This window comes from Caretta caretta, chromosome 3 (assembly GCF_965140235.1).
Source record: "Caretta caretta isolate rCarCar2 chromosome 3, rCarCar1.hap1, whole genome shotgun sequence".
NCBI classification, from domain to species: domain Eukaryota; kingdom Metazoa; phylum Chordata; order Testudines; family Cheloniidae; genus Caretta; species Caretta caretta.
The window spans coordinates 115,685,565-115,705,008 of record NC_134208.1 but is presented as its reverse complement, the minus strand read 5'-3'; the positions used below and the strand labels follow the sequence as shown (position 1 = coordinate 115,705,008).

General features: G+C 43.5%; 1 protein-coding gene across 9 annotated transcripts in view; it reads left to right on the top strand.

The window, feature by feature from the left end:
* RMND1 (required for meiotic nuclear division 1 homolog) overlaps nucleotides 1-17,922 on the top strand; it is a 50,496-nt gene extending 32,574 nt beyond the window's left edge. For all 9 annotated transcript variants that reach the window (XM_075126809.1, XM_048844225.2, XM_048844230.2 and 6 more), the window contains 7 exons: nucleotides 5,622-5,722; nucleotides 6,982-7,088; nucleotides 7,630-7,694; nucleotides 8,745-8,821; nucleotides 9,987-10,107; nucleotides 17,107-17,223; nucleotides 17,577-17,922. In XM_075126809.1, coding sequence (XP_074982910.1) covers nucleotides 5,622-5,722; nucleotides 6,982-7,088; nucleotides 7,630-7,694; nucleotides 8,745-8,821; nucleotides 9,987-10,107; nucleotides 17,107-17,223; nucleotides 17,577-17,609 — 621 coding nt within the window. In that variant the 3' untranslated portion in view covers nucleotides 17,610-17,922. The remainder of the gene's footprint in view (nucleotides 1-5,621; nucleotides 5,723-6,981; nucleotides 7,089-7,629; nucleotides 7,695-8,744; nucleotides 8,822-9,986; nucleotides 10,108-17,106; nucleotides 17,224-17,576) is intronic.
* The last annotated feature ends 1,522 nt before the right edge of the window (nucleotides 17,923-19,444 follow it).

The following is a 19,444-nucleotide window of genomic DNA, read 5'->3' as shown; positions in this document are numbered from 1 at the left end:
TTTTAACTTTAAAAGTTATCCTATCCCCCCCAAACTTAGTTTGATTGTCCTTCCTCAAGAAGGATTTCCATCATGCCAAGTTTAAAGTTCACTCTTTCAGTCATTTGAGTTAAAAACATAAAAGAGACAGGAAAATATTCTTATGAGGGGAAAAGTGTAGTTTTTTTCCCATTCAGCTTGGGACGTGATGTTATAGCATGTCCTCACCTTGAAATAGCTCCGCCTTGTGTGTCCTTGCAGCATTGTTGGGGCCCTAGTTTCAGGCACCCCTTTTTCTGGTTACTTCCTCCTGATGGCTTGTCCGTCTGGGTCTTTTATGTGATTTAGCCGAATAGCCAGGTTATAGAAGTTCACTCCCCTTCTGAGGTAACAAGAAGTCCAACTGAAAGTCCACAACAAATACCCAAACTAACAGTTCTTCTGCCCCTCTCAGGCTCCACTGAAGTCCTCTGTTTCTTGGTCCCTACTCCTAGCCCCTGCAAAACATCTCTTTTGTCTTAGTTCCTCCCCAGCCAGATTTCCCCCACTGCTTCCCTTCCCGAGGGACACTGGCAGCTTCACTTAGGGGCTACAAGTAGCTGGGAGATCCCTATCTCAGGGCTCCCGCAGGGGTGCCTACTCTGTTCCTGTGGATCTCTTCTAGAACACCAGCCCCAGGACTGGCTCCTTGTTCCAGAGGCTCACCACAGGAGTTTGCTTACTCTGTGGCTCAGCTCACAAGCCACAGCCAGTCCCAACTTGCTGGGCTTTTCCTGTGGAATTGTCCTTCCTCCTCTGCAGTCTCTCCCTCTAGGCTGAATTTCCAGCTCTATTTAAGAAGTCCCATATAATTCTCTGCAGCTGCGATCACAAATGATCATTAAGTTGTTATCACTGTCAGTTGAGGGTAAACTGGTAGGTCACAAGTGAGGCTAAGCCCAGCTTGATTTAAAGGGCCAGCCAGCCTGTAACAGGTGGTGAGCCAGGTTAGCTCAGATTTTCTATTCAATCTCAGTGTAAAGATGGCGTTACTGTTTTATGACAGGCGCAACCCCAAAGTAACATTTATCAAAAAGTTATCAAAAATTAAAAGGGCGATGAATAGAAATATCAATTTAGCTTGTCATGAATAAATGTTATAATGAGCACAGTGTACAAAGTCTTGCTTTGGATCCAGAATCTGAAACCTTTATCATGTGAGATTGACAGAAGAAAAATAAATATCCTCCTAACTGTACTTATTCAAGGAGCAGCATAGAAAATGCAAAATGCAGCTAAGTCCCATGTTTACACCTAACCTATGAGGGTAGCTAAAAGAACACACTAAATTATGTCTTCCTGAAGCAGGGAGTACGAGTTAGAGAAAACATGATCAAACCATTCTTTTGTCTCTGGTATTTGATGCGTATCAAGTGTTTGTGGTGGAAGTGCGAGTCTACCATAAAAATAATAAGAAGCATTATTCAGTTATTCTTCAGAAGAAACAAAAGAAAATACATCTGCGGATTCCAACATACAAGTGACAGCAACAAATCTTTCAGGAGTGTCGTGTGCTGAAAGTATCCAGAGGAAACGTTCTCTGAGTGTACTGGGAATGTTTTGTGTCCAAGCCTACAGAGTCTTACATTTATGTAATGCCTTTTATCCAGAGGGTAAACAAAGATCCCAACAAAGTTTCTTCCATGTATGTACAGAGTAGTTTGTAGTTACAGTACTTGTGTGAAATCATTATGGGCCTGAGCCAAACCTTGCGAGCCCAAGCTCTGGCCTGAGCTGCAATGTTCACTCTATTTTTAGCATGCTAACTGAAGCTGTGCTAGCATGCTAGAAAGCTCACTCCCAGCTGCAATGTGGACATACCCTTTAAGTCAATGGGAATCTTTCTGTTGACTTCAGTGGGCTTTGGATCAGACCCCAAATAGATACAAGCAATCTGCCGGTGAAGTGTAGCCACTTCTGGGATGGAACACAACAGCATAGAGCAGGGGTCGGCAACCTTTCAGAAGTGGTGTGCCAAGTCTTCATTTATTCATTTTAATTTAAGGTTTCATGTGCCAGTAATACATTTTAACGTTTTTTAGAAGGTCTCCCTCTATAAGTCTATATATTATATAACTAAACTATTGTCGAATGTAAAGTAAATAAGGTTTTCAAAATGTTTAAGAAGCTTTCAATTTAATTTAAAATTAAATTAAAATGCTGATCTTATGCTACCGGCCCGCTCAGCCCGTTGCCAGCCTGGGGTCCGTTCACCTAGACCGGCAGCAGGCTGAGCGGGGCCTGCGGCCGGGACTCCAGCTGGCATGGGGCCGGCAGCCAGAACCCCAGACCAGCAGCGGGCTGAGCAGGGCTGGCAGCTGGGACCCCAGCAGCTCAGCCCACTGCCGGTGTGGGGTTTCGTCCTCCGGCCCCTGCCAGCCAGGACCCCGCTCAGCCCGCTGCCGGTCTGGGATTCCAGCCCTGCCCACATAGAGTGGGTACCTCCTTCTCCCTGGTTCTAGCCCATTCTCTTCCTCTCTCTCTGCACTGAGCGGAGAGTGGGAGTGCACTGAGCATAGGGCTGGGGCTGAAGGAGCAGGCTGAGGGTAGGAGTGCACTGAGCACAGGGTTTGGCCAGGAGTTAGAATGAGGGAGGGAGCTCAGGGTTGGGGTAGGAGGTTTGGGTGTAGAGTGCTTACCTGGACAGCTCCCATTTGGTGTGAGGGGTGCAGGTGGGAATGTGGGAGGGGGGGTGCAGGAGCTCCCGTTTGGTGCTCAGGGTGGGGGTGGGAATGTGGGGGATGCAAAAATCAGGGCATGGGGGGGCTGGGTATGTGGGAGGTTGCAGGAGTCAGGGCAGAGGGCTGAGGGCATGTGAGGGTGGTGCTGGAGTCAGGGCTTGGGTTGTGGCGGGATACAGGGGTCAGGGCAGAGGGCTGGGAGTGTGTGGGGGGTGCAGGGGTCAGGACAGGGGGCTGGGGTATGGGGGGGTGTAGGGGTCAGGGCAGAGGGTGTGGGCTAGGGTCGTGGGGGTGCTCCCAACCCCCTGCCCAGAGCGGCTCACAGCAGGGGGCTGGAGGGGATATGCCCTGATTCCACTCCCCCTTCCCAAAGGCCCTGTCCCCACCTCCTCCCCTGCCGCTTCTCCCCCTCCTCTCAAGGGCCATCAGCTGATCGGCAGCAGGGAGAGAGAGGAGGAGGGGCAGGAACCCAGCATGGCAGGGGAGGGGGGAGCTTGCCTGCCCTGCAGCAGCAGCCGCCAGGACCAAGCTTCTTCACCCTGCCCCCGCATGATGGGGGTGGACCAGAGAAGAGCGGGCTGGGGCGGGCAGGATTTTTAATGATACGCTGCTGCCTGCCGGGGTCCCGGCCACTGGCCCCGCTCAGCCCACTGCCGTCCTGGGTTCGGCAGTGGGCTGATTGGGGCCAGCGGCTGGGACCCGGCAGACAGCAGCATGCTATCTTTGGCACACGTGCCATAGGTTGCCAACCCCTGGCATACAGCAATGATGCATGACAGCTGGAAATGAAATGAAGAAAATTAAGAGGAAAACTGCATCAATGAAGGAAATGAAAAGGAAAACTGCATTAATTTGTAAACTGCACGCGGCATTTAGCTAGGCAGACAGGAATTACCCAAATAGGAATGGCCAGAGAATGAATCATAGAATCATAGAATATCAGGGTTGGAAGGGACCTCAGGAGGTCATCTGGTCCAACCCCCTGCTCAAAGCAGGACCAATCCCCAATTAAATCATCCCAGCCAGGGCTTTGTCAAGCCTGACCTTAAAAACTTCTAAGGAAGGAGATTCTACCACCTCCCTAGGTAATGCATTCCAGTGTTTCACCACCCTCCTAGTGAAAAAGTTTTTCCTAATATCCAACCTAAACCTCCCCCACTGCAACTTGAGACCATTACTCCTTGTCCTGTCCTCTTCTACCACTGAGAATAGTCTAGAACCATCTTCTCTGGAACCACCTCTCAGGTAGTTGAAAGCAGCTATCAAATCCCCCCTCATTCTTCTCTTCTGCAGACTATACAATCCCAGTTCCCTCAGCCTCTCCTCATAAGTCATGTGTTCCAGACCCCTAATCATTTTTGTTGCCCTTCGCTGGACTCTCTCCAATTTATCCACATCCTTCTTGTAGTGTGGGGCCCAAAACTGGACACAGTACTCCAGGTGAGGCCTCACCAATGTCGACTAGAGGGGGACGATCACGTCCCTCGATCTGCTCGCTATGCCCCTACTTATACATCCCAAAATGCCATTGAAGGTTAGCGGCCCTACTTTTTGAGTATAGTGCTATGAAAGTTTAATGATTGTCTCAGCTAGAACCTGGATTTTTGTTCTCATGTAAATGACAGTAGCTTCAGCAAATAACAAGCCTATGATTTCCTAGCTAAACAAATAAAGGCCGTTAAGTTCAGCAGCAGAGTGTTTCATGGCCCAAGTATTCAGTAGTTTCTAAGGGGAAGGTGTGCTGCCTACTGAATCACTAATATTCAAAGTCCTATAGCACTGTGGATTCTCCTCACAGGTCTATACAAATGCTGATCAGGCCTGATCCTGCTTGGCCTACAGGATCTTGTGAGATCACAGCCGTAGATATTATGACTGCTATAAAAATGAAAAATACTTTATCTCAGCAATACAAATCAGAATTTCTCTACCTTTTTAGCAGTAATTCTTGGAATACTTGGCAGACCTTAGACCAGTGGTTCCCAAACTTGTTCCACTGCTTGTGCAAGGAAAGCCCCTAGTGGGCTGGTCCGGTTTGTTTACCTGCCACATCCACAGGTTCGGCCGATCGTGGCTCCCAGTGGCCGCGGTTCACTGCTCCAGGCCAATGGGAGCTGCTGGAAGTGGCAGCCAGTACGTCCCTCGGCCTGCACCGCTTCCAGCAGCTCCCATTGGCCGGAAGCAGTGAACCGCAGCCAGTGGGAGCCACGGTCGGCCAAACATGCGGAGGCAGCAGGTAAACAAACCAGCCCAGCCCGCCAGGGGCTTTTCCCTGCACTAGCAGCGGATCAAGTTTGGGAACTGCTGCCTTATACACGTCAGTATTTAATTCAAAATGATACGGCAATATTTCAGAAATTGGATCCCTTCATAAAAACATATGGCAATGACTCTTATAGCATCATGTATATTGTCAATAAATATTATGAAAGCAATGAAGAAAGCTAACACCGCAGAGAAAATTATAGTCTTGTGTGGGATCGAACTGATTTTAAAGTACCTGTCTTTGGAAACTGCTTTATTAGAAATTGATTAAGCTAAAATTTTGCATTGAAAGATCCACTATTCTCCTTATGTTGAAGAGATAAGTGTTTAAAACATGGGTACCCTAGCAGTGAGTATAGTATAAGTGCCTAGATGGCACAATCTTTTGGCCAAATTAGTTTAGAATTTCTGTTCTAAAATGTACAGTGTCAGAAAGTCTTGTACTATGGAAGATTTTCTGAATGGGATGTAAAATAAAATTAAAATGGTTACTTTATCCTAATGCAAGAAGGTATTTTCACCACACCTTTAACATTATTTAAATAAGCATCAGCGTACAGCTTTAATTTTATGTATTAGATATTTGAAGACTTATGTGGGGCAGTTGTGTAGTATTTGCTAACCATTTTAATAATGCGCAATTGTCTTTTTTTCTAGATGAAGAAAATAATGCAAGTGCTGGAGCGGCATGAAATTCAGCCTTATGAAGTTGCACTGGTTCACTGGGAGAATGAAGAAATTAACTACAGGAGAGGAGAGTAAGAATTTTTATGCATCCTTTACCCAAAAACATTTCTTCCCTACCTCTCCTCCAAAGGAGTAAGATAAGTGTTTTGAGGGGTCAGTAATATGGGCTACAAACACTAAATACATCGGTCTTAATGGAGTATGCATTAATGTTTTCTTGAAAAATATGGCTTTGCAGCATTACTTGTGATCTTGATTATTTACTGATCTCATTAAAGTAGCAGAGTAATCTCCATGGCTTCATAATTGTAAGTGCTCTTCAGCAGTCTCAAATGGAAAAACTCACACCTCATGAGGGCAGATATAAAGGAAAGGTGCATATTGAGACAGCTCTGATACAGAATGGTCATCACAAGGAGTATCTTGCCTTCTTAGCTACATTGAAGTACACTGAAAACATAACAGTTTCTAATAGGGGTAAAAGTGGCATATCATGGAAGAAGATGTGTGACCTTTCTTGACTTGGTTGCTTGTTAAATCATATCTTGAGATCATGATAAGCTAAAGTTCTTGTTCAGAAAGATTTTTCATTGCAAATCATTGCTATTTCATAGAATACATTGTATTTAGTCATTTGTAGTACAATGCTGCTACATAAGATGGTCAGTTTCATAGCCAATGGAAAACTGAATGTATTGTAAATTATGGAATCTGTAACTATTGAATTGCTCCATTGTTTTTAGCTTCTCCTTCACCAGCATTTGTACTTTACATTTCGGATGCTTCGCAGACTCTGAGGTGGGACTTATGCAAGGCACCTTGAAACTTGCAGGACTCATGACTTCTACTTTGCTGCTGACACACTGAAGACAGCTGTTGGGGAGGAGTATCACAATTCAAGAAGGGAAAGGAGCGGAAATAGAGTGACAGAACAGAGTAGGAGAGATAAAACAAGAACAGTGAAGTAGAAAGAGAGAGCACAAGAGGGGGGGAGGAGAAGTGAGTGGGAAAGAGAAGTCCATAGTCCTGCTGTTTCTCTGAATTTTCTCAGTAGTGTTGCAGTTGTTGTAGAAGATACTAATATTAGGTTTTTGCAGAGGAGTTGCTGGTGTAGAGGTTGAAGAAAGGGCTCCTGGTGGGTTTTCTCTCGCTTTAATCGTGACTGAGAGCAAAATGCAAGGAAGTAAGATGGAGCAGTCATATACACTGCTCCATGTTTTTAAATTTTAAAAAGATGCATGAGGAATTTCCTTGTGTAAAGGATTTTACCCTGACTCTTCATTTTAGAGGTGACTTAGTCAATGAATATGTCTCAATCCTATTTTTACAGAGGCCAGTCAAAGCTCCACAGAGGAGAAATCTTGTTAAATTCTGACCTGGATATTGAGGAAGTAATTCTGCAGAAATTTGCCTTTTCAAATGCTCTTTGCCTTTCTGGTAAGCTAATACTTTATGTAGTTTCCAATTTTACTTAAGATTGTGAAATGCCATCACAAATTTGGACATATACAATAACAGGGATGGAGGGAGAAGATGACCTTAAGCAAACTTTATATATGTATCAAATGGTGAATGTCTGTTTTCCATGTGGGTACCTGCTGTTTTCACATGGGTTACTCTCATTCATGAAAGTGAGGTATGCACATAAGTTGCCAGAGGCTAAATGGGAGGATTACTCTCATAGTTTTTAACTTGTGTTTTGTAAATTGGAGCCCTACTTCAATCACAGGTAAATCTTTTAAAACAACATGCTTGAGGAAACATTTTTTTTTTTTAGTTTACATCTTTTCCCTTCCCCAGCCCTAAATACTCTTCTAGTATTAGATGAACTAGAAGATAGCAGCAGTTTGTGCTTGGCGCACATAGAGTTTAATGGAATCTTGAAACATTGGCAGATAGGCACTGTATTTTATGATTACTTGAAATCTGAGACAACACATGAGATGTAATGTGCTATTTTGTTAATTTTTTGTTGCAGTAAAACTGGCCATTTGGGAATCATCCTTGGATAATTTTGTGGAATCTATCCAGTCAATTCCTGAGGTGAAATTTCTGTTTACTTGGGTTGTTTTTTTTTTTAATTCTTTGTAAAGAATTAATTTTATCAGGAAAGAGATATTGGGAAAGCATTTGAATGGCTAATAGATTTGACTGTAAAGCCAAAGCAGGTATAGAAGCTCAGAGTGGGTGGAATCTGCACTGGGTGGAATAAGGAAAGATGTTTAAAACCTTTTTTAAAGGGAGGTGATTGTCTGCATTGAAAAATGTTTTCACACAGGTGCACTTGCTAGAACATGCATGTGCATGTACAATAAAGTATCTACCTTTTCAAAATTCGGTCAGAGAATAGTGCAGCATCCCTGATCTAAATCAAAATCTAAATCATCATGAACTTGATTAAAATCTCAAATGTGAATAACTCAAGTAAAGAGTTTTCCTGATATTTTAATTAAATCAAGATTGCAATGTCCCATATCACTTATGTAGAAACCACAGCATTGAAAGCACAACTCTAGTGACTTCTTTCTCTGGGGAAAGGGGTGGAAATCCTTAGCCAGTCTCTTTAAAAACAATTTATTCACTTTTTTTAAGCCTCTCAAAAGAAGAAATTAAGAAAGCTCAGTAGTTACAGGATAAGAGAGAAAGTTCTATCATATGTTAGAAACTGAATAGAGACTAAACAGTATAAAAGGGAATAAGTGGTCCATTTTCAGCCTGACAAAAGTTTTAACAAGGGGTGTTCCAAGGGTCTGTGTTAGGAGTGGTGGTGTTTAATATATTGATCAATGATCTAGAAAAAGGTTGACCAGTTGTATGTGACACAGCAGGTTACCAAATTATTTAGGTAAATCAAGACTATAGAAGACTAAGGATCCCCAGAGCGACCTAACAATGCAAGCTAAATGGGCAGTAGAGTAGCAGATGAAATTCAGTGTTGATAAATGTGCAGTAGTGCACATTAGAAGGAATAGTTTGAACAACTGGTACAATGCTCAGGTTGTAGGATTCATGGTTTTTTTTTAACCGAGCTTAAATAAAATAAGCAGTTATGGAATGTCTTTGGCTAACGATTTATCACTAACTTCTCTGCAGATATTAAAATCAAGAAAAAAAGTGAAACTCTCTCATGCTGATGTAATGCAGAAAATTGGGGAACTCTTTGCCTTACGGTAAACTTTTTTTTAAGGGCTCACACCCTATCATTTCAAAAAGTATATTAATAGATTCTTAGAGTCCCAACGCCAGAAAGAAAGAACTTCTGTGGCCCATGATTAAAGGATTGGCAAACATTCCTTATAGTGATAATCTCGAGGAGCCCAATCTATTTAGTTTAACGAAGCAAAGGCTAAGGGATAATTTGAACCCAATTTATAAGTATCTACATGGGGAACAAACATTTGATAATGGGTTCTTCAATCTAGCAGAGAAAGGTATAACACAATCCAGTGGCTGGAAGTTGAAGCTAGACAAATTCAGACTGGAAATAAGGTGTACTTTTTGAGCAGTATGGCTAATTAGCCATTGGAACAGTTTAGCAGGGGTTGTGTTGGATTCTCCAAAACTGGCAATTTTTAAGTCAAGATATGAGGAGTTTTACTGTGATAAAAATGATTCCTTTGTTGTGTCCCTCTCACAAATCACGTAAGTCTGACTGTAATACACATTACTATATATGTCCCATACAACTTACATTCAGTAAGTTAACAGGTGGAAGGGGAAAAAAGGACTATGAAGACACACAGCTATGATACAAACACTACCTGCTAAGGCTCTGGATTTCATATCCTCACCTAGAGGAGCCTGTTGCCCGTGGGCTGGGGGAAGCTATTGTTAGTGATCCTGATAACCGTCCCAGCATTCAATATCTGTTTTGTGCTGGAGGTGGGAGATATTACAAAGTAACTTTGATGCTGTTGTGACAGGCCTGGGAAGGTGCTTCACACTCAAGTCTATTGTTGTAGGTGCTCATCACCTGAGGCCTAAGCATTCTGTCACAATAAGTTTGTTTATTTCAGAACCATCTGTCTGTACTGATTGCTGTATAGCAAAAAGTGATTCATTCATGAGGGTCTAGTGACTTTCCGTATTCTCAGAACAACCAATTTAAGCAATTCTTACTGTTCAGTATTAATCTCCTGTCCTCGGATTTGTATTTTCTATAGGGAATAAGGGGAAATACTTCATACAGTGACAGTTGATGTTTTTAAAATAAACACTGTAGAAACTGGTAGGAAACTGAATAAACTTTAATCATTGCTTTGAAATAGCAATATAAATATTTGAACCTTTAACTCCCTAAAAAAAATTTTAACTACCATAACCATCCTTCTTTAGGCACTGTATAAATCTGAGTTCAGACCTGCTGATAACTCCTGACTTCTACTGGGACAGAGAGAATCTTGAAGAGCTTTATGACAAAACCTGTCAGTTTCTCAGCATTAATCGCAGAGTTAAAGTAAGTTTTTCGCACTTAGGAGGTTCTCCCTCACCCATAACAACTACATAAGAACGGCCATATTGGGTCAGACCAAAGGTCCATCTAGCCCAGTATCCTGTCTTCGGACAGTGACCAATGCCAGATGCCCCAGAGGGAATGAACAGAACAGGTAATCATCAAGTGATCCATCCCCTGTTGCCCATTCCTAGCTGGCAAATGGATGCTAGGGACACCATCCCTGCCCATTCTGGCTAATAGCCATTGATGGACCTATCCTCCATGAATTTATCTAGTTCTTTTTTGAAGCCTGTTACAGTCTTGGCATTCACAACATTCTCTGGCAAAGAGTTCCACAGGTTGATTGTGCTTTTTGTGAAGAAATACTTCCTTTTGTTTGTTTTAAACCTGCTGCCTATTAATTTCATTTGGTGACCCCTAGTTCACGTGTTATGAGAAGGAGTAAATAACACTTCCTTATTTACTTTCTCCACACCCGGCATGATTTTATAGATCTCTATCATATCCCCCCTTAATCGTCTCTTTTCCAGGCTCAAAAGTCCTAGTCTTATTAATCACTCCTCATACGGAAGCCGTTCCATACCCCTAATCATTTTTGTTGCCCTTTCTGAACATTTTCCAATTCCAATATATCGTTTTTGAGATTGGGTGACTACATCTGCACACAGTATTCAAGATGTGGGTGTACCAGGGATTTATATAGAGGCAATATGATATTTTTCTGTCTTATTATCTATCCCTTTCTTGATGATGCCTAACATTGACTGGATGTTTTCAGAGAGCTATCCATAATGATTCCAAGATCTTTCTTGAGTGGTAACAGCTCATTTAGACCTTATCATTTTATATGTATAGTTGGGATTATGTTTTCCAATGTGCATTACATGGCATTTATCAACATTAAATTTCATCTGCCATTTTGTTGCCCAGTCACCCAGTTTAGAGAGATTCTTTTGTAGCTCTTCTCAGTCTGCTTGGGACTTAACTATCTTGAGTAGTTTTGTATAATCTGCAAATTTTGCCACCTCACAGTTCACCCCCTTTTTCAGATCATTTATGAATATGTTGAATAGGACTGGTCCCAGTACAGACCTCTGGGTAACACCACTATTTACGTCTCTCCATTCTGAAAACTGACCATTTATTCCTACCCTTTGTTTCCTATCTTTTAACCAGTTACCAATCCATGAGAGGACCGTCTCTCTTATCCTATGACAGACTCTGGTTAGTCTTCTGCTGAGCAAGACTACTCCATGAGTTTTTATAAATTTGACTCTGTCCAGTGAAGCAGAGATTGAGAGAGTGACCTGGATTTTTTAATGGTTTTAAACTATTAATTAATAAAAGTTCAATATTATTTACTGCACAAAGATATTTTGTAGAAAATAATAGGGGCCTGTAAGTTGCATCCTCTTCTAAGTTTTTCTTTATTTGCATTTTTTCTGTGACAGATTCATGATACTTCCCCATTTTTGGCCATGACAAACAGCTAACTTTTATCATTCAGGCTTACATGTAAAGAGTATTTTTTGTAAGCCTTTAAATAAAGTTTTAAACAGGAAGAGCTTTTCTTTTGTTCTAAAATACCAAACCGTATGTAAAAAAGCAAATAAAATTTTTTCTTCTGCTTTTGGGGTTTTTTTTATCAAGTAAAAGTGTCTTAAAGAAACAGAGGAGTTAAAAGGCCACTGAGGTGCAAAGCAATCTTTTTAGCTAAACCAAAGAAGGTTCCTGTGACACCTTAATCAATTGGTAGAATGAGCTGTAGTAAAATGAACATGCTGCTTAGGCCTTGTCTACACTACAGAGTTTTGTCGACACAAGTTATGCTGACGATTGAAAACCGGTATAATTACATTGCTTGTGCATATTCAGACAATGCTCCTTCTGTTGGCAGAGCACGTCCATAGTTGGTGCACTGTGGGTCGCTATCCCACTGTGCAACTTGCCACCTTCTTCATCTAGGAGTTGTGGAAAGGCAGAGTGTATCATGGGTGTGGGCTCAACATCTCATGATGCAGTTTTTTTCCGTCCCTTTATTCCATGGGCTTCCAATTGCATTTCGCAGCATTTTTCAGCAGCCCCAGTTTACTGTGTGCCTGCTATCTCTGTCTCAAAGGATGGATCCTGCACTGCTCTCTACTGTTGTGGGCACTGTTATGAACAAATCGCGGCTGGTCATTCAGTGTATCATGAACAGGAATCAGAGGTGCCTGACCTGCTGCGTGCCATGGAAAGAACAGATTACTTTTGGCATTCACAGAGCAGCTGCACACAGTGGACCATTGCTTTTGGGCTCGGGAAACAAACACTGAGTGTTAAGATCGCATCATTATACAGGTCTGGGGTGACAAGCAGTGGCTGCAGAACTTTCGGATTTGGAAAGCCACCTACCTGGAACTGTATGTGGAGCTTGCCCCAGCACTGTGGCACAAGGACACCAAAATGAGAGCTGCCCTCTTGGTGGAGAAGGGCGCGGCAATTGCCGTGTGGAAGCTGGTAACGCCAGACTGCTACCAGATGGTCGCGAATCAGTTTGAAGTCGGTAAGTCCACTGTTAGGGTGGCAGTAATGCAAGCATGCGGGGCCATTAATCGCATCCTGCTACAAAGGACTGTGATTTGGCAATGTGCGTGAAAGAGTGGTTACTTTGCGGCAATGGGATTCCCTAGCTGCAGCGGAACAATAGATGGCACACAGATCTCAATTTTGGCCCTGGACCATCTTGTGATGCAGTACATCAATAGAAGGGGTACTTCTCTGTGATATTGCAGGGGTTTGTGGATCACCGTGGGCATTTCACTGACATCAGTGTGGGGTGATCCAAGAAGGTGCATGACGCATGCATCTTCAGAAACACTGTCCTGTACAGAAAGCTGGAAGCAGGGACTTTATTTCCAGACCAGAAGATTCCAGTGGGGAATGTTGGAATGCCCATAGTGATCCTGGGAGATGCAGCGTACCCCTTACTCTCATGGCTCACAAAGCCTTACCCTGGAAACCTGGACATCAGCAAGGAGCACTTCAACAATAGGCTGAGCAGGTGCAGAATGACCATACAATGTGCCTTTGGTAGATTAAAAGCATGCTGGTGCTGTCTTTATGGCAAGTTAGACCTCAGTGAGGAAAATATTCCCAGGGTCATAGCAACCTGCTGTGTGCTCCATAATATTTGTAAGGCTCAGGGTGAAAAGTTTTCCCCGAGGTGGAGTGCGAAGGTGGATCGCCTTGTGGCTGATCTTGAGCAGCCAGCTACCAAGGCTATTAGAGGGGTACAACGGGGGGCCTATTTGAATCAAGGAGGCTTTGAGGCACTGTTTTGATAATGAGCACCAGTAATGTGTCCTTGTATACAACTGTCTGCCGTGCTTTGCTAACTTGCCATCTTTCATGGACATTTTGATGATTCCTGATAGTGATTTGTAATCAGCAAATGATCAAGTTGCAGCTGTGTCTTAATTCCAGCAGCAGCCACTGTGTGTAAGAGACAAATAAAGATTGGTTATCTTTCAAAGAGTATGTTTTTATTAAATACCAATTAACAACACACACAAAAGGCTTAGTGGGAAAGGAGATAACAATGAAGGGCAGTGTAGCCTCTTGTAGCTGTGTGTTAACCCAGCTATCATTTTGGAAGCTGTCCAAAGGGGTGGAGTGAACAAGGTACCGACATGGTCTGGGAAGTTGCAAGGAATATGTGGGAGGAGTTTGGGAGGGCATGGAAAGAAGTTCTGTATTGACTGCAGGGGTATCGAGCATGCATGAATTCTGCTTGTAGCATGATTAGGGACTTCAACATCTTTGTTTGCTCCTCCATCACTTTCATCATCCCCTCCTGGCCCATTAGAGTTCACTCCTGGCTCTCTTTTCTGTCTTGTTTTATAATTTTCTTTTAAAGTCTCTCTCCATGCCCTGCGTTCTTGTTTTTTGGCCTCCTGCGGGTAACAGGGGTGCAACTCCTGCACGCGTGCGACTTCAGACTTGGTCCCTATACTGCTTACCTGTATGCCGCTTTGATCCCTACACAAGTGATTGCCAATTGGCGCAGGAAGGTTTCCTATAATTGTGGGGAGGAACAAAGCAGCTCTGCCAAGGAACCTTCGGCAGAGGATTAGCGAGTACCTCCAGGAGTGTTTCCTAGAGATCTCTCTGGAGGATTCCTGTGAAATCTTGGTATGCATTAACACACTGTTCCGCCACACCACTTAGCTGCATAGGGGAATGGGAAGCACATGCAAACCCAGCTAGTCTTTTACATTTCTATCCCTTCACCCACTTTTAGAATGTACAAAGCAAAGGACAGCTCTACTCCATATAACCAAGCAGCATCAAGTCAAATAGGTCATTTACCAGGGCTCTCGTCTCCTGCATAATGTGAGCCAGAGACAAACTGCTGAGACTGGCTAGATCCCTTCGGAGTGGAAAAGAGGTCCTGACTTGCCACTGGATGACTCTGCCATGTGTTCTACATCATCTTCCAGTTTAACCTCCTCATCCACAACTTTGTCCTTGTGGTCGTCTGCTGTCTCCCCCCGCTGAAGTATCCACGGGGCTCTTGGTGGTTGAGGTGGGGTCGCCAACGAGGATGGCGTCCAGCCCCTTATAGAAGCAGCAGGTCTTCGGTGTAGCACCAGCATGATGGTTTGACTTCCTTGTCTTCTGGTACACCTCTCTCAGTTCCTTTATCTTCGAACGGCACTGATGCTTGTCCTGTTCGTATCCCATATTCAACATGCCCTGAGAAATCTGACCATAAGTATTGAAGTTCCTACAGCTGGAGCAGAGCTGGGACTGCACAGCCTCCTCTCCCCATAGTGCCAGCAGATCCAACAACTCAGGTGTGCTCCAAACAGGAGAGCCTTTGCTGCGTGGAGCTGCAATGGTCAGCTGGGAAGATGCGATGCGAGCTGTCCAGGCCGAGCAAACATTTCAAAAATTCCTGTGCCTTTAAAGGGGGAGTGACAGATGCCTGTGTACCTGGATGCAGGGCAGCGGAGTTTGAACCACTGACCAGAGTAGTCAGGATGGGCATTGTGGGACACTTCTTGGAGGCTATTTACAGCAACATAACCAAGCGCAGTGTCTACACTGACACTTTGTCGATAGAACTTTGGCACAAAAAGCTCTACACCTCTCATTGAGGTAGTTTTATTTTGTTGGCTAAGCAGGAGTGTTTTGTTGGCAGAAGGAGCATTGTAGTTTGTGCACCTCCACTGTTTTGTTGACGAAACTCTGTATTGCAGACAAGGTCTTAGGGTAAGTTACCTATTTAATGGCCTGAACCAGAGGTCAGCGACTGTTGATCTCAGTGGAAGTTACAGGCTCTTAATCCCAATCACTGACTGTCACAGAAGGAAAAAAAAACCTTGAATGAGATGCAACAGAAAATTAAATCAGAGCCTTTTAATATTAGAAGTCTCTGAATTCTTGGGATATATAAAGTACCTTCCATTTGAGGAACCTTTTTTCCCCAACAGCGTTGGTTGTGACATAAAAGGAGTTTTAGTGGACACCAAAGGGTAAGAAGGGTGTTATGAGTCCTGTGAAGAAGAGCTGGGTATCTTTTCTTAACCCAAAATTGTATTACACAGCTGCTTAAATAAAAAGACAGTGACAAAGTCAAGACAGGTTTCACTGTGTGAATACTGAATAGGCTAGATTCATACATTGTCGGTGATAGGGAAACTCAAGTTACAGAAGTCCCCTTCCTCCAGAATTGTTTTGGAAGGCAACATCTCACTTTGCTCCAGTAAATCACTCAGTTCACTGTTCTCAGCACTGCCCTGAACTGCATCAGCAGGTAGACTAACCCAAAGATGTGTCACAGACATTGCCTATTGCTTACTTAATCTTTGACCTATTAATCTGTTTAAAAGTTTCTGGCTATGATGGACCTGATAGTATTGGGGATGGTGGGGAGCTAAAGGAAGTTATACCTGCCTAATGGTGGGATGTTGAGAGTCTTAAATCATTAGTGTTTGTAAAGGACTCTGAGGATTTTGGATGAAAGGTGCTATAAAAGGATCAAGTGGGTGCGAGCTCATTCTACGAGAGCGCAAGGTATGTCAATAGTGTTTCTCAGTGATGTCTCAATATTGGACATTCGCGAGGCTGACGTGGTCATCAATACATATGTTTTCGAACCATTCTGCCATTACCACATCATCCAAAGCAGATGCAAATGTTGGGCAGTCCTGCAGTCTTTGTTTAGATCAGGGGTTCCCAACCTATGGCCCATGGCCATACAAGGTCCACCAGAGCATTTCATAAGGTCCACGGACTGCTTCAACACAATATACTAATGGCCAATTCATTACTGGTTTTTTTTCCTGTTTACTGTAATTCATCTGATACGTGTTTTATGCACTGATTTCTTTGTTTTTAAATAGACAATATCATACCTACATTGTTTCTATCTAAATACATACGAAACAAGCTGAACTTAAAATATAAATCAATACAGGTGCCTTTAAATCTTATTAAAATATGTAGAAATCTGTTCAGCCACACAAGGTTGTGCTTAGATTTATGTGGCACTCCTTTGTGATAAGGTTGGGCACCACTGGTTTAGATAAACTCCTGAGGTGCGCACTGCTTGAGTCACACAATTTGAATACATAGCTGCATCTACTTGAAGAAGAAACAGTTACTTACTGTAAATGGTTCCTCGAGATGTGATGCAGACATGTATTCCACAATCCCCCATCCCATCCCTTCTGTATCAGTCTAGTCGCGGGGCATTCGGTGTGATGAACTGAGAGGGTCAAGGTGGCATTGCCTCATATAGCCAAGGGAGGGGCTGTGTGGTACAACAAGGGGCTGTGCTGTACACTTTTGCATAGGGAAAAATCTCTGTCAGCCTGGGAACCAAACAGTCGTGTTTAAGTTAGACAATTTCTGCATTTGGTTAGCTTTCCTTAATGATTTAATAGAATTTGTTTAACTCAGGCTTTCTGTAAGTGCAGACTCTTCAACTGAAAGCATATATTTTTGCTGCAGGTAATGAATGAGAAACTTCAGCACTGCATGGAGCTGACGGACCTGATGCGAAATCACCTGAATGAAAAACGTGCCCTGCGCTTGGAATGGATGATAGTCATACTCATCACTATAGAGGTGAGTTTGGTGTTCAGTTGCCACGCTTTTAATCATCACTCTGAAGAAGAAAATTAAATAATGAAAATATTATGATGCAGGAGTCACCCATTGTTGCAGGGTTACATAAGCAGCTGTATATTTTACATGGCATGATTTGAAATATCCTGGAATAATTTATGCTTATGTAGCCTGTGTGTAGGAATAAGTCTTCAGTTTTGGTTATTTCATGTATCATCACTGAGCCTTTTCTTTTGATTTGCAGCTACAGTCCACCTTTTCAGATTATTTTGTTTACCCTCTACCTTTTGTGTAGTATTAAAGAACTTGTACTATGCAAATCCTTATTAATACTTGTATTCATTACTCTGCAGGTCATGTTTGAACTTGCCAGAGTAGTTTTCTGACCATGGCAGAAGCTAAGAACATCTGAAAAAAGTATGACCGGACCATATTCACAACCAAAAAAAGTTCCTACTCCCACCTCTTTATTTTCTGTACATTTCTGGAAAATGCTGTAATTGTCTTACTAAATAAATATAGTTATGTATAAATGTACATCTGTTCAAATAAACTGTGAAATTAGTGAATAAATCATGAGTTAGGTTCAGCACTACTAGACAACTGATCTTTTGATATAACACTATAGAATGTATGCATTTTAAGTGAAGTTTCTGCAGTGAGTAGGAAATGCTGTGTCAATAAATGTCTCCAATGTGACAGTTTTGCCTCAATTATCATGGAGGTGACTCACTCAGCCTGTTCTGGTCCATGGATACCAAAGTCCTCGCTGCTGCCCCTGCTTCCTCTCCCCTGTCCTGAAGTGTTTGCTGCCTGCTCCCTTTGAGCACTGAAAAGATACGGATATACCTACCCCCTCTTTTCCATTTTTGGTGAAAGCTTCTCTTCCTTTCACATTTTTGTTGCTTGAAATGTCTAGGAGAAGGCCATTCACCTTCTCGGTGTTCAATCTGTCAGACCTTCACCCCAAGAACCCATCAGCACAGAGATTTGTCTGCAACAACTTCTGCTTAAGGAAGCCCTTGAGGCTAGACCCTTTGGATCCATTCAGACTTTGGTTCAAAGGTCTAAAGAGTCAGCCTCAGCACCGTGGTCTCTGTCAATCCCAAAGGGATCCAAGAAGCTGCAGCCCCTATCTGGGCCAGACTTGGTTCCTGCAGCTCCCACAGTCAAGCCCCTGAATGATACAAGGCTGAACCAAGAGGTGTGTGGTTGGATCCCACTGCCCCAGTTCTGGAAGAAAGGTCGATGAACAGTTCAGCCACCCCTGCTAGTACCAAACCTCATGCCTCACAGCAATCTGATCCTGATAGAACCCCTGCAGCTGCAGGACATGGGTCAGTTCCAACTGTCTCTTCCAGATCCTGGAAGATGGATGTAAGCAGTGCCTTTGACAGCCCTAGTTCAATGCCTTTGGTTTCAGATGCTGTGGCACTGAGGATAAAGCAAGACAGCCAATGTTAGCAGTGCTGGTTCCTGTGCATCAGAGTTATCAGATCCATACAATTCTGATGGAGTTGTAGTTGCAAAGTGGAGACATGTATCACCCCCAGCTTCAGTAATGAAGAAGATGAGCCCACATATCATTGGATCCGATGATGTCCAAACCTTCAGATCTGCTGTCATTTCCTGATCCAGTCTCTCTGTCAGTCTGGTTACTGCCACATGGCTAGATTGTGTGGTCCTATGGGTAGAGCCCCAAACCCTGCAGTGGGGGTCAGAGCACACAGCCAGAGCCTGTGGGTGGGGGGAGGGGGTGAGCCCAGGGTCAGGGCTCAAAGCCCATCGCCAGGGGATGGAGCCTGCAGCCACACGGCTGGAGCTTGCCGCCCGCCACCCCAGATCTGAAGCCCGAGCCCCGCCACCTGCCTGCTCCTCCAGCATTTGTGGCTCCATAGGAGGACAGTGCCCAACCCCAAGTGGCATCCCTGGGAGGGGCCACTGCTTTGCTTTCCTCTCCTTCCCTCCCATCACCACCGAGCAGGCTGTGGTCACATGAAAAGCCCCAAGTGGCCGCATGTGAGAAACGCTGATTTAGAAACTGACCTTGAGCCTGACGTATCATCAAACTAACATGCAGTAGCTTCAACCTCTTCTCCTGAGGATGCTATGTAGGTCCACAATTTGATGGATCACATGGTGTCCATTTTGAATCTCCCTTTGGTACTGGTGGAAGAGACTTCACACATGGTATTTGATATCCTCAATGCTACTGTCAAGA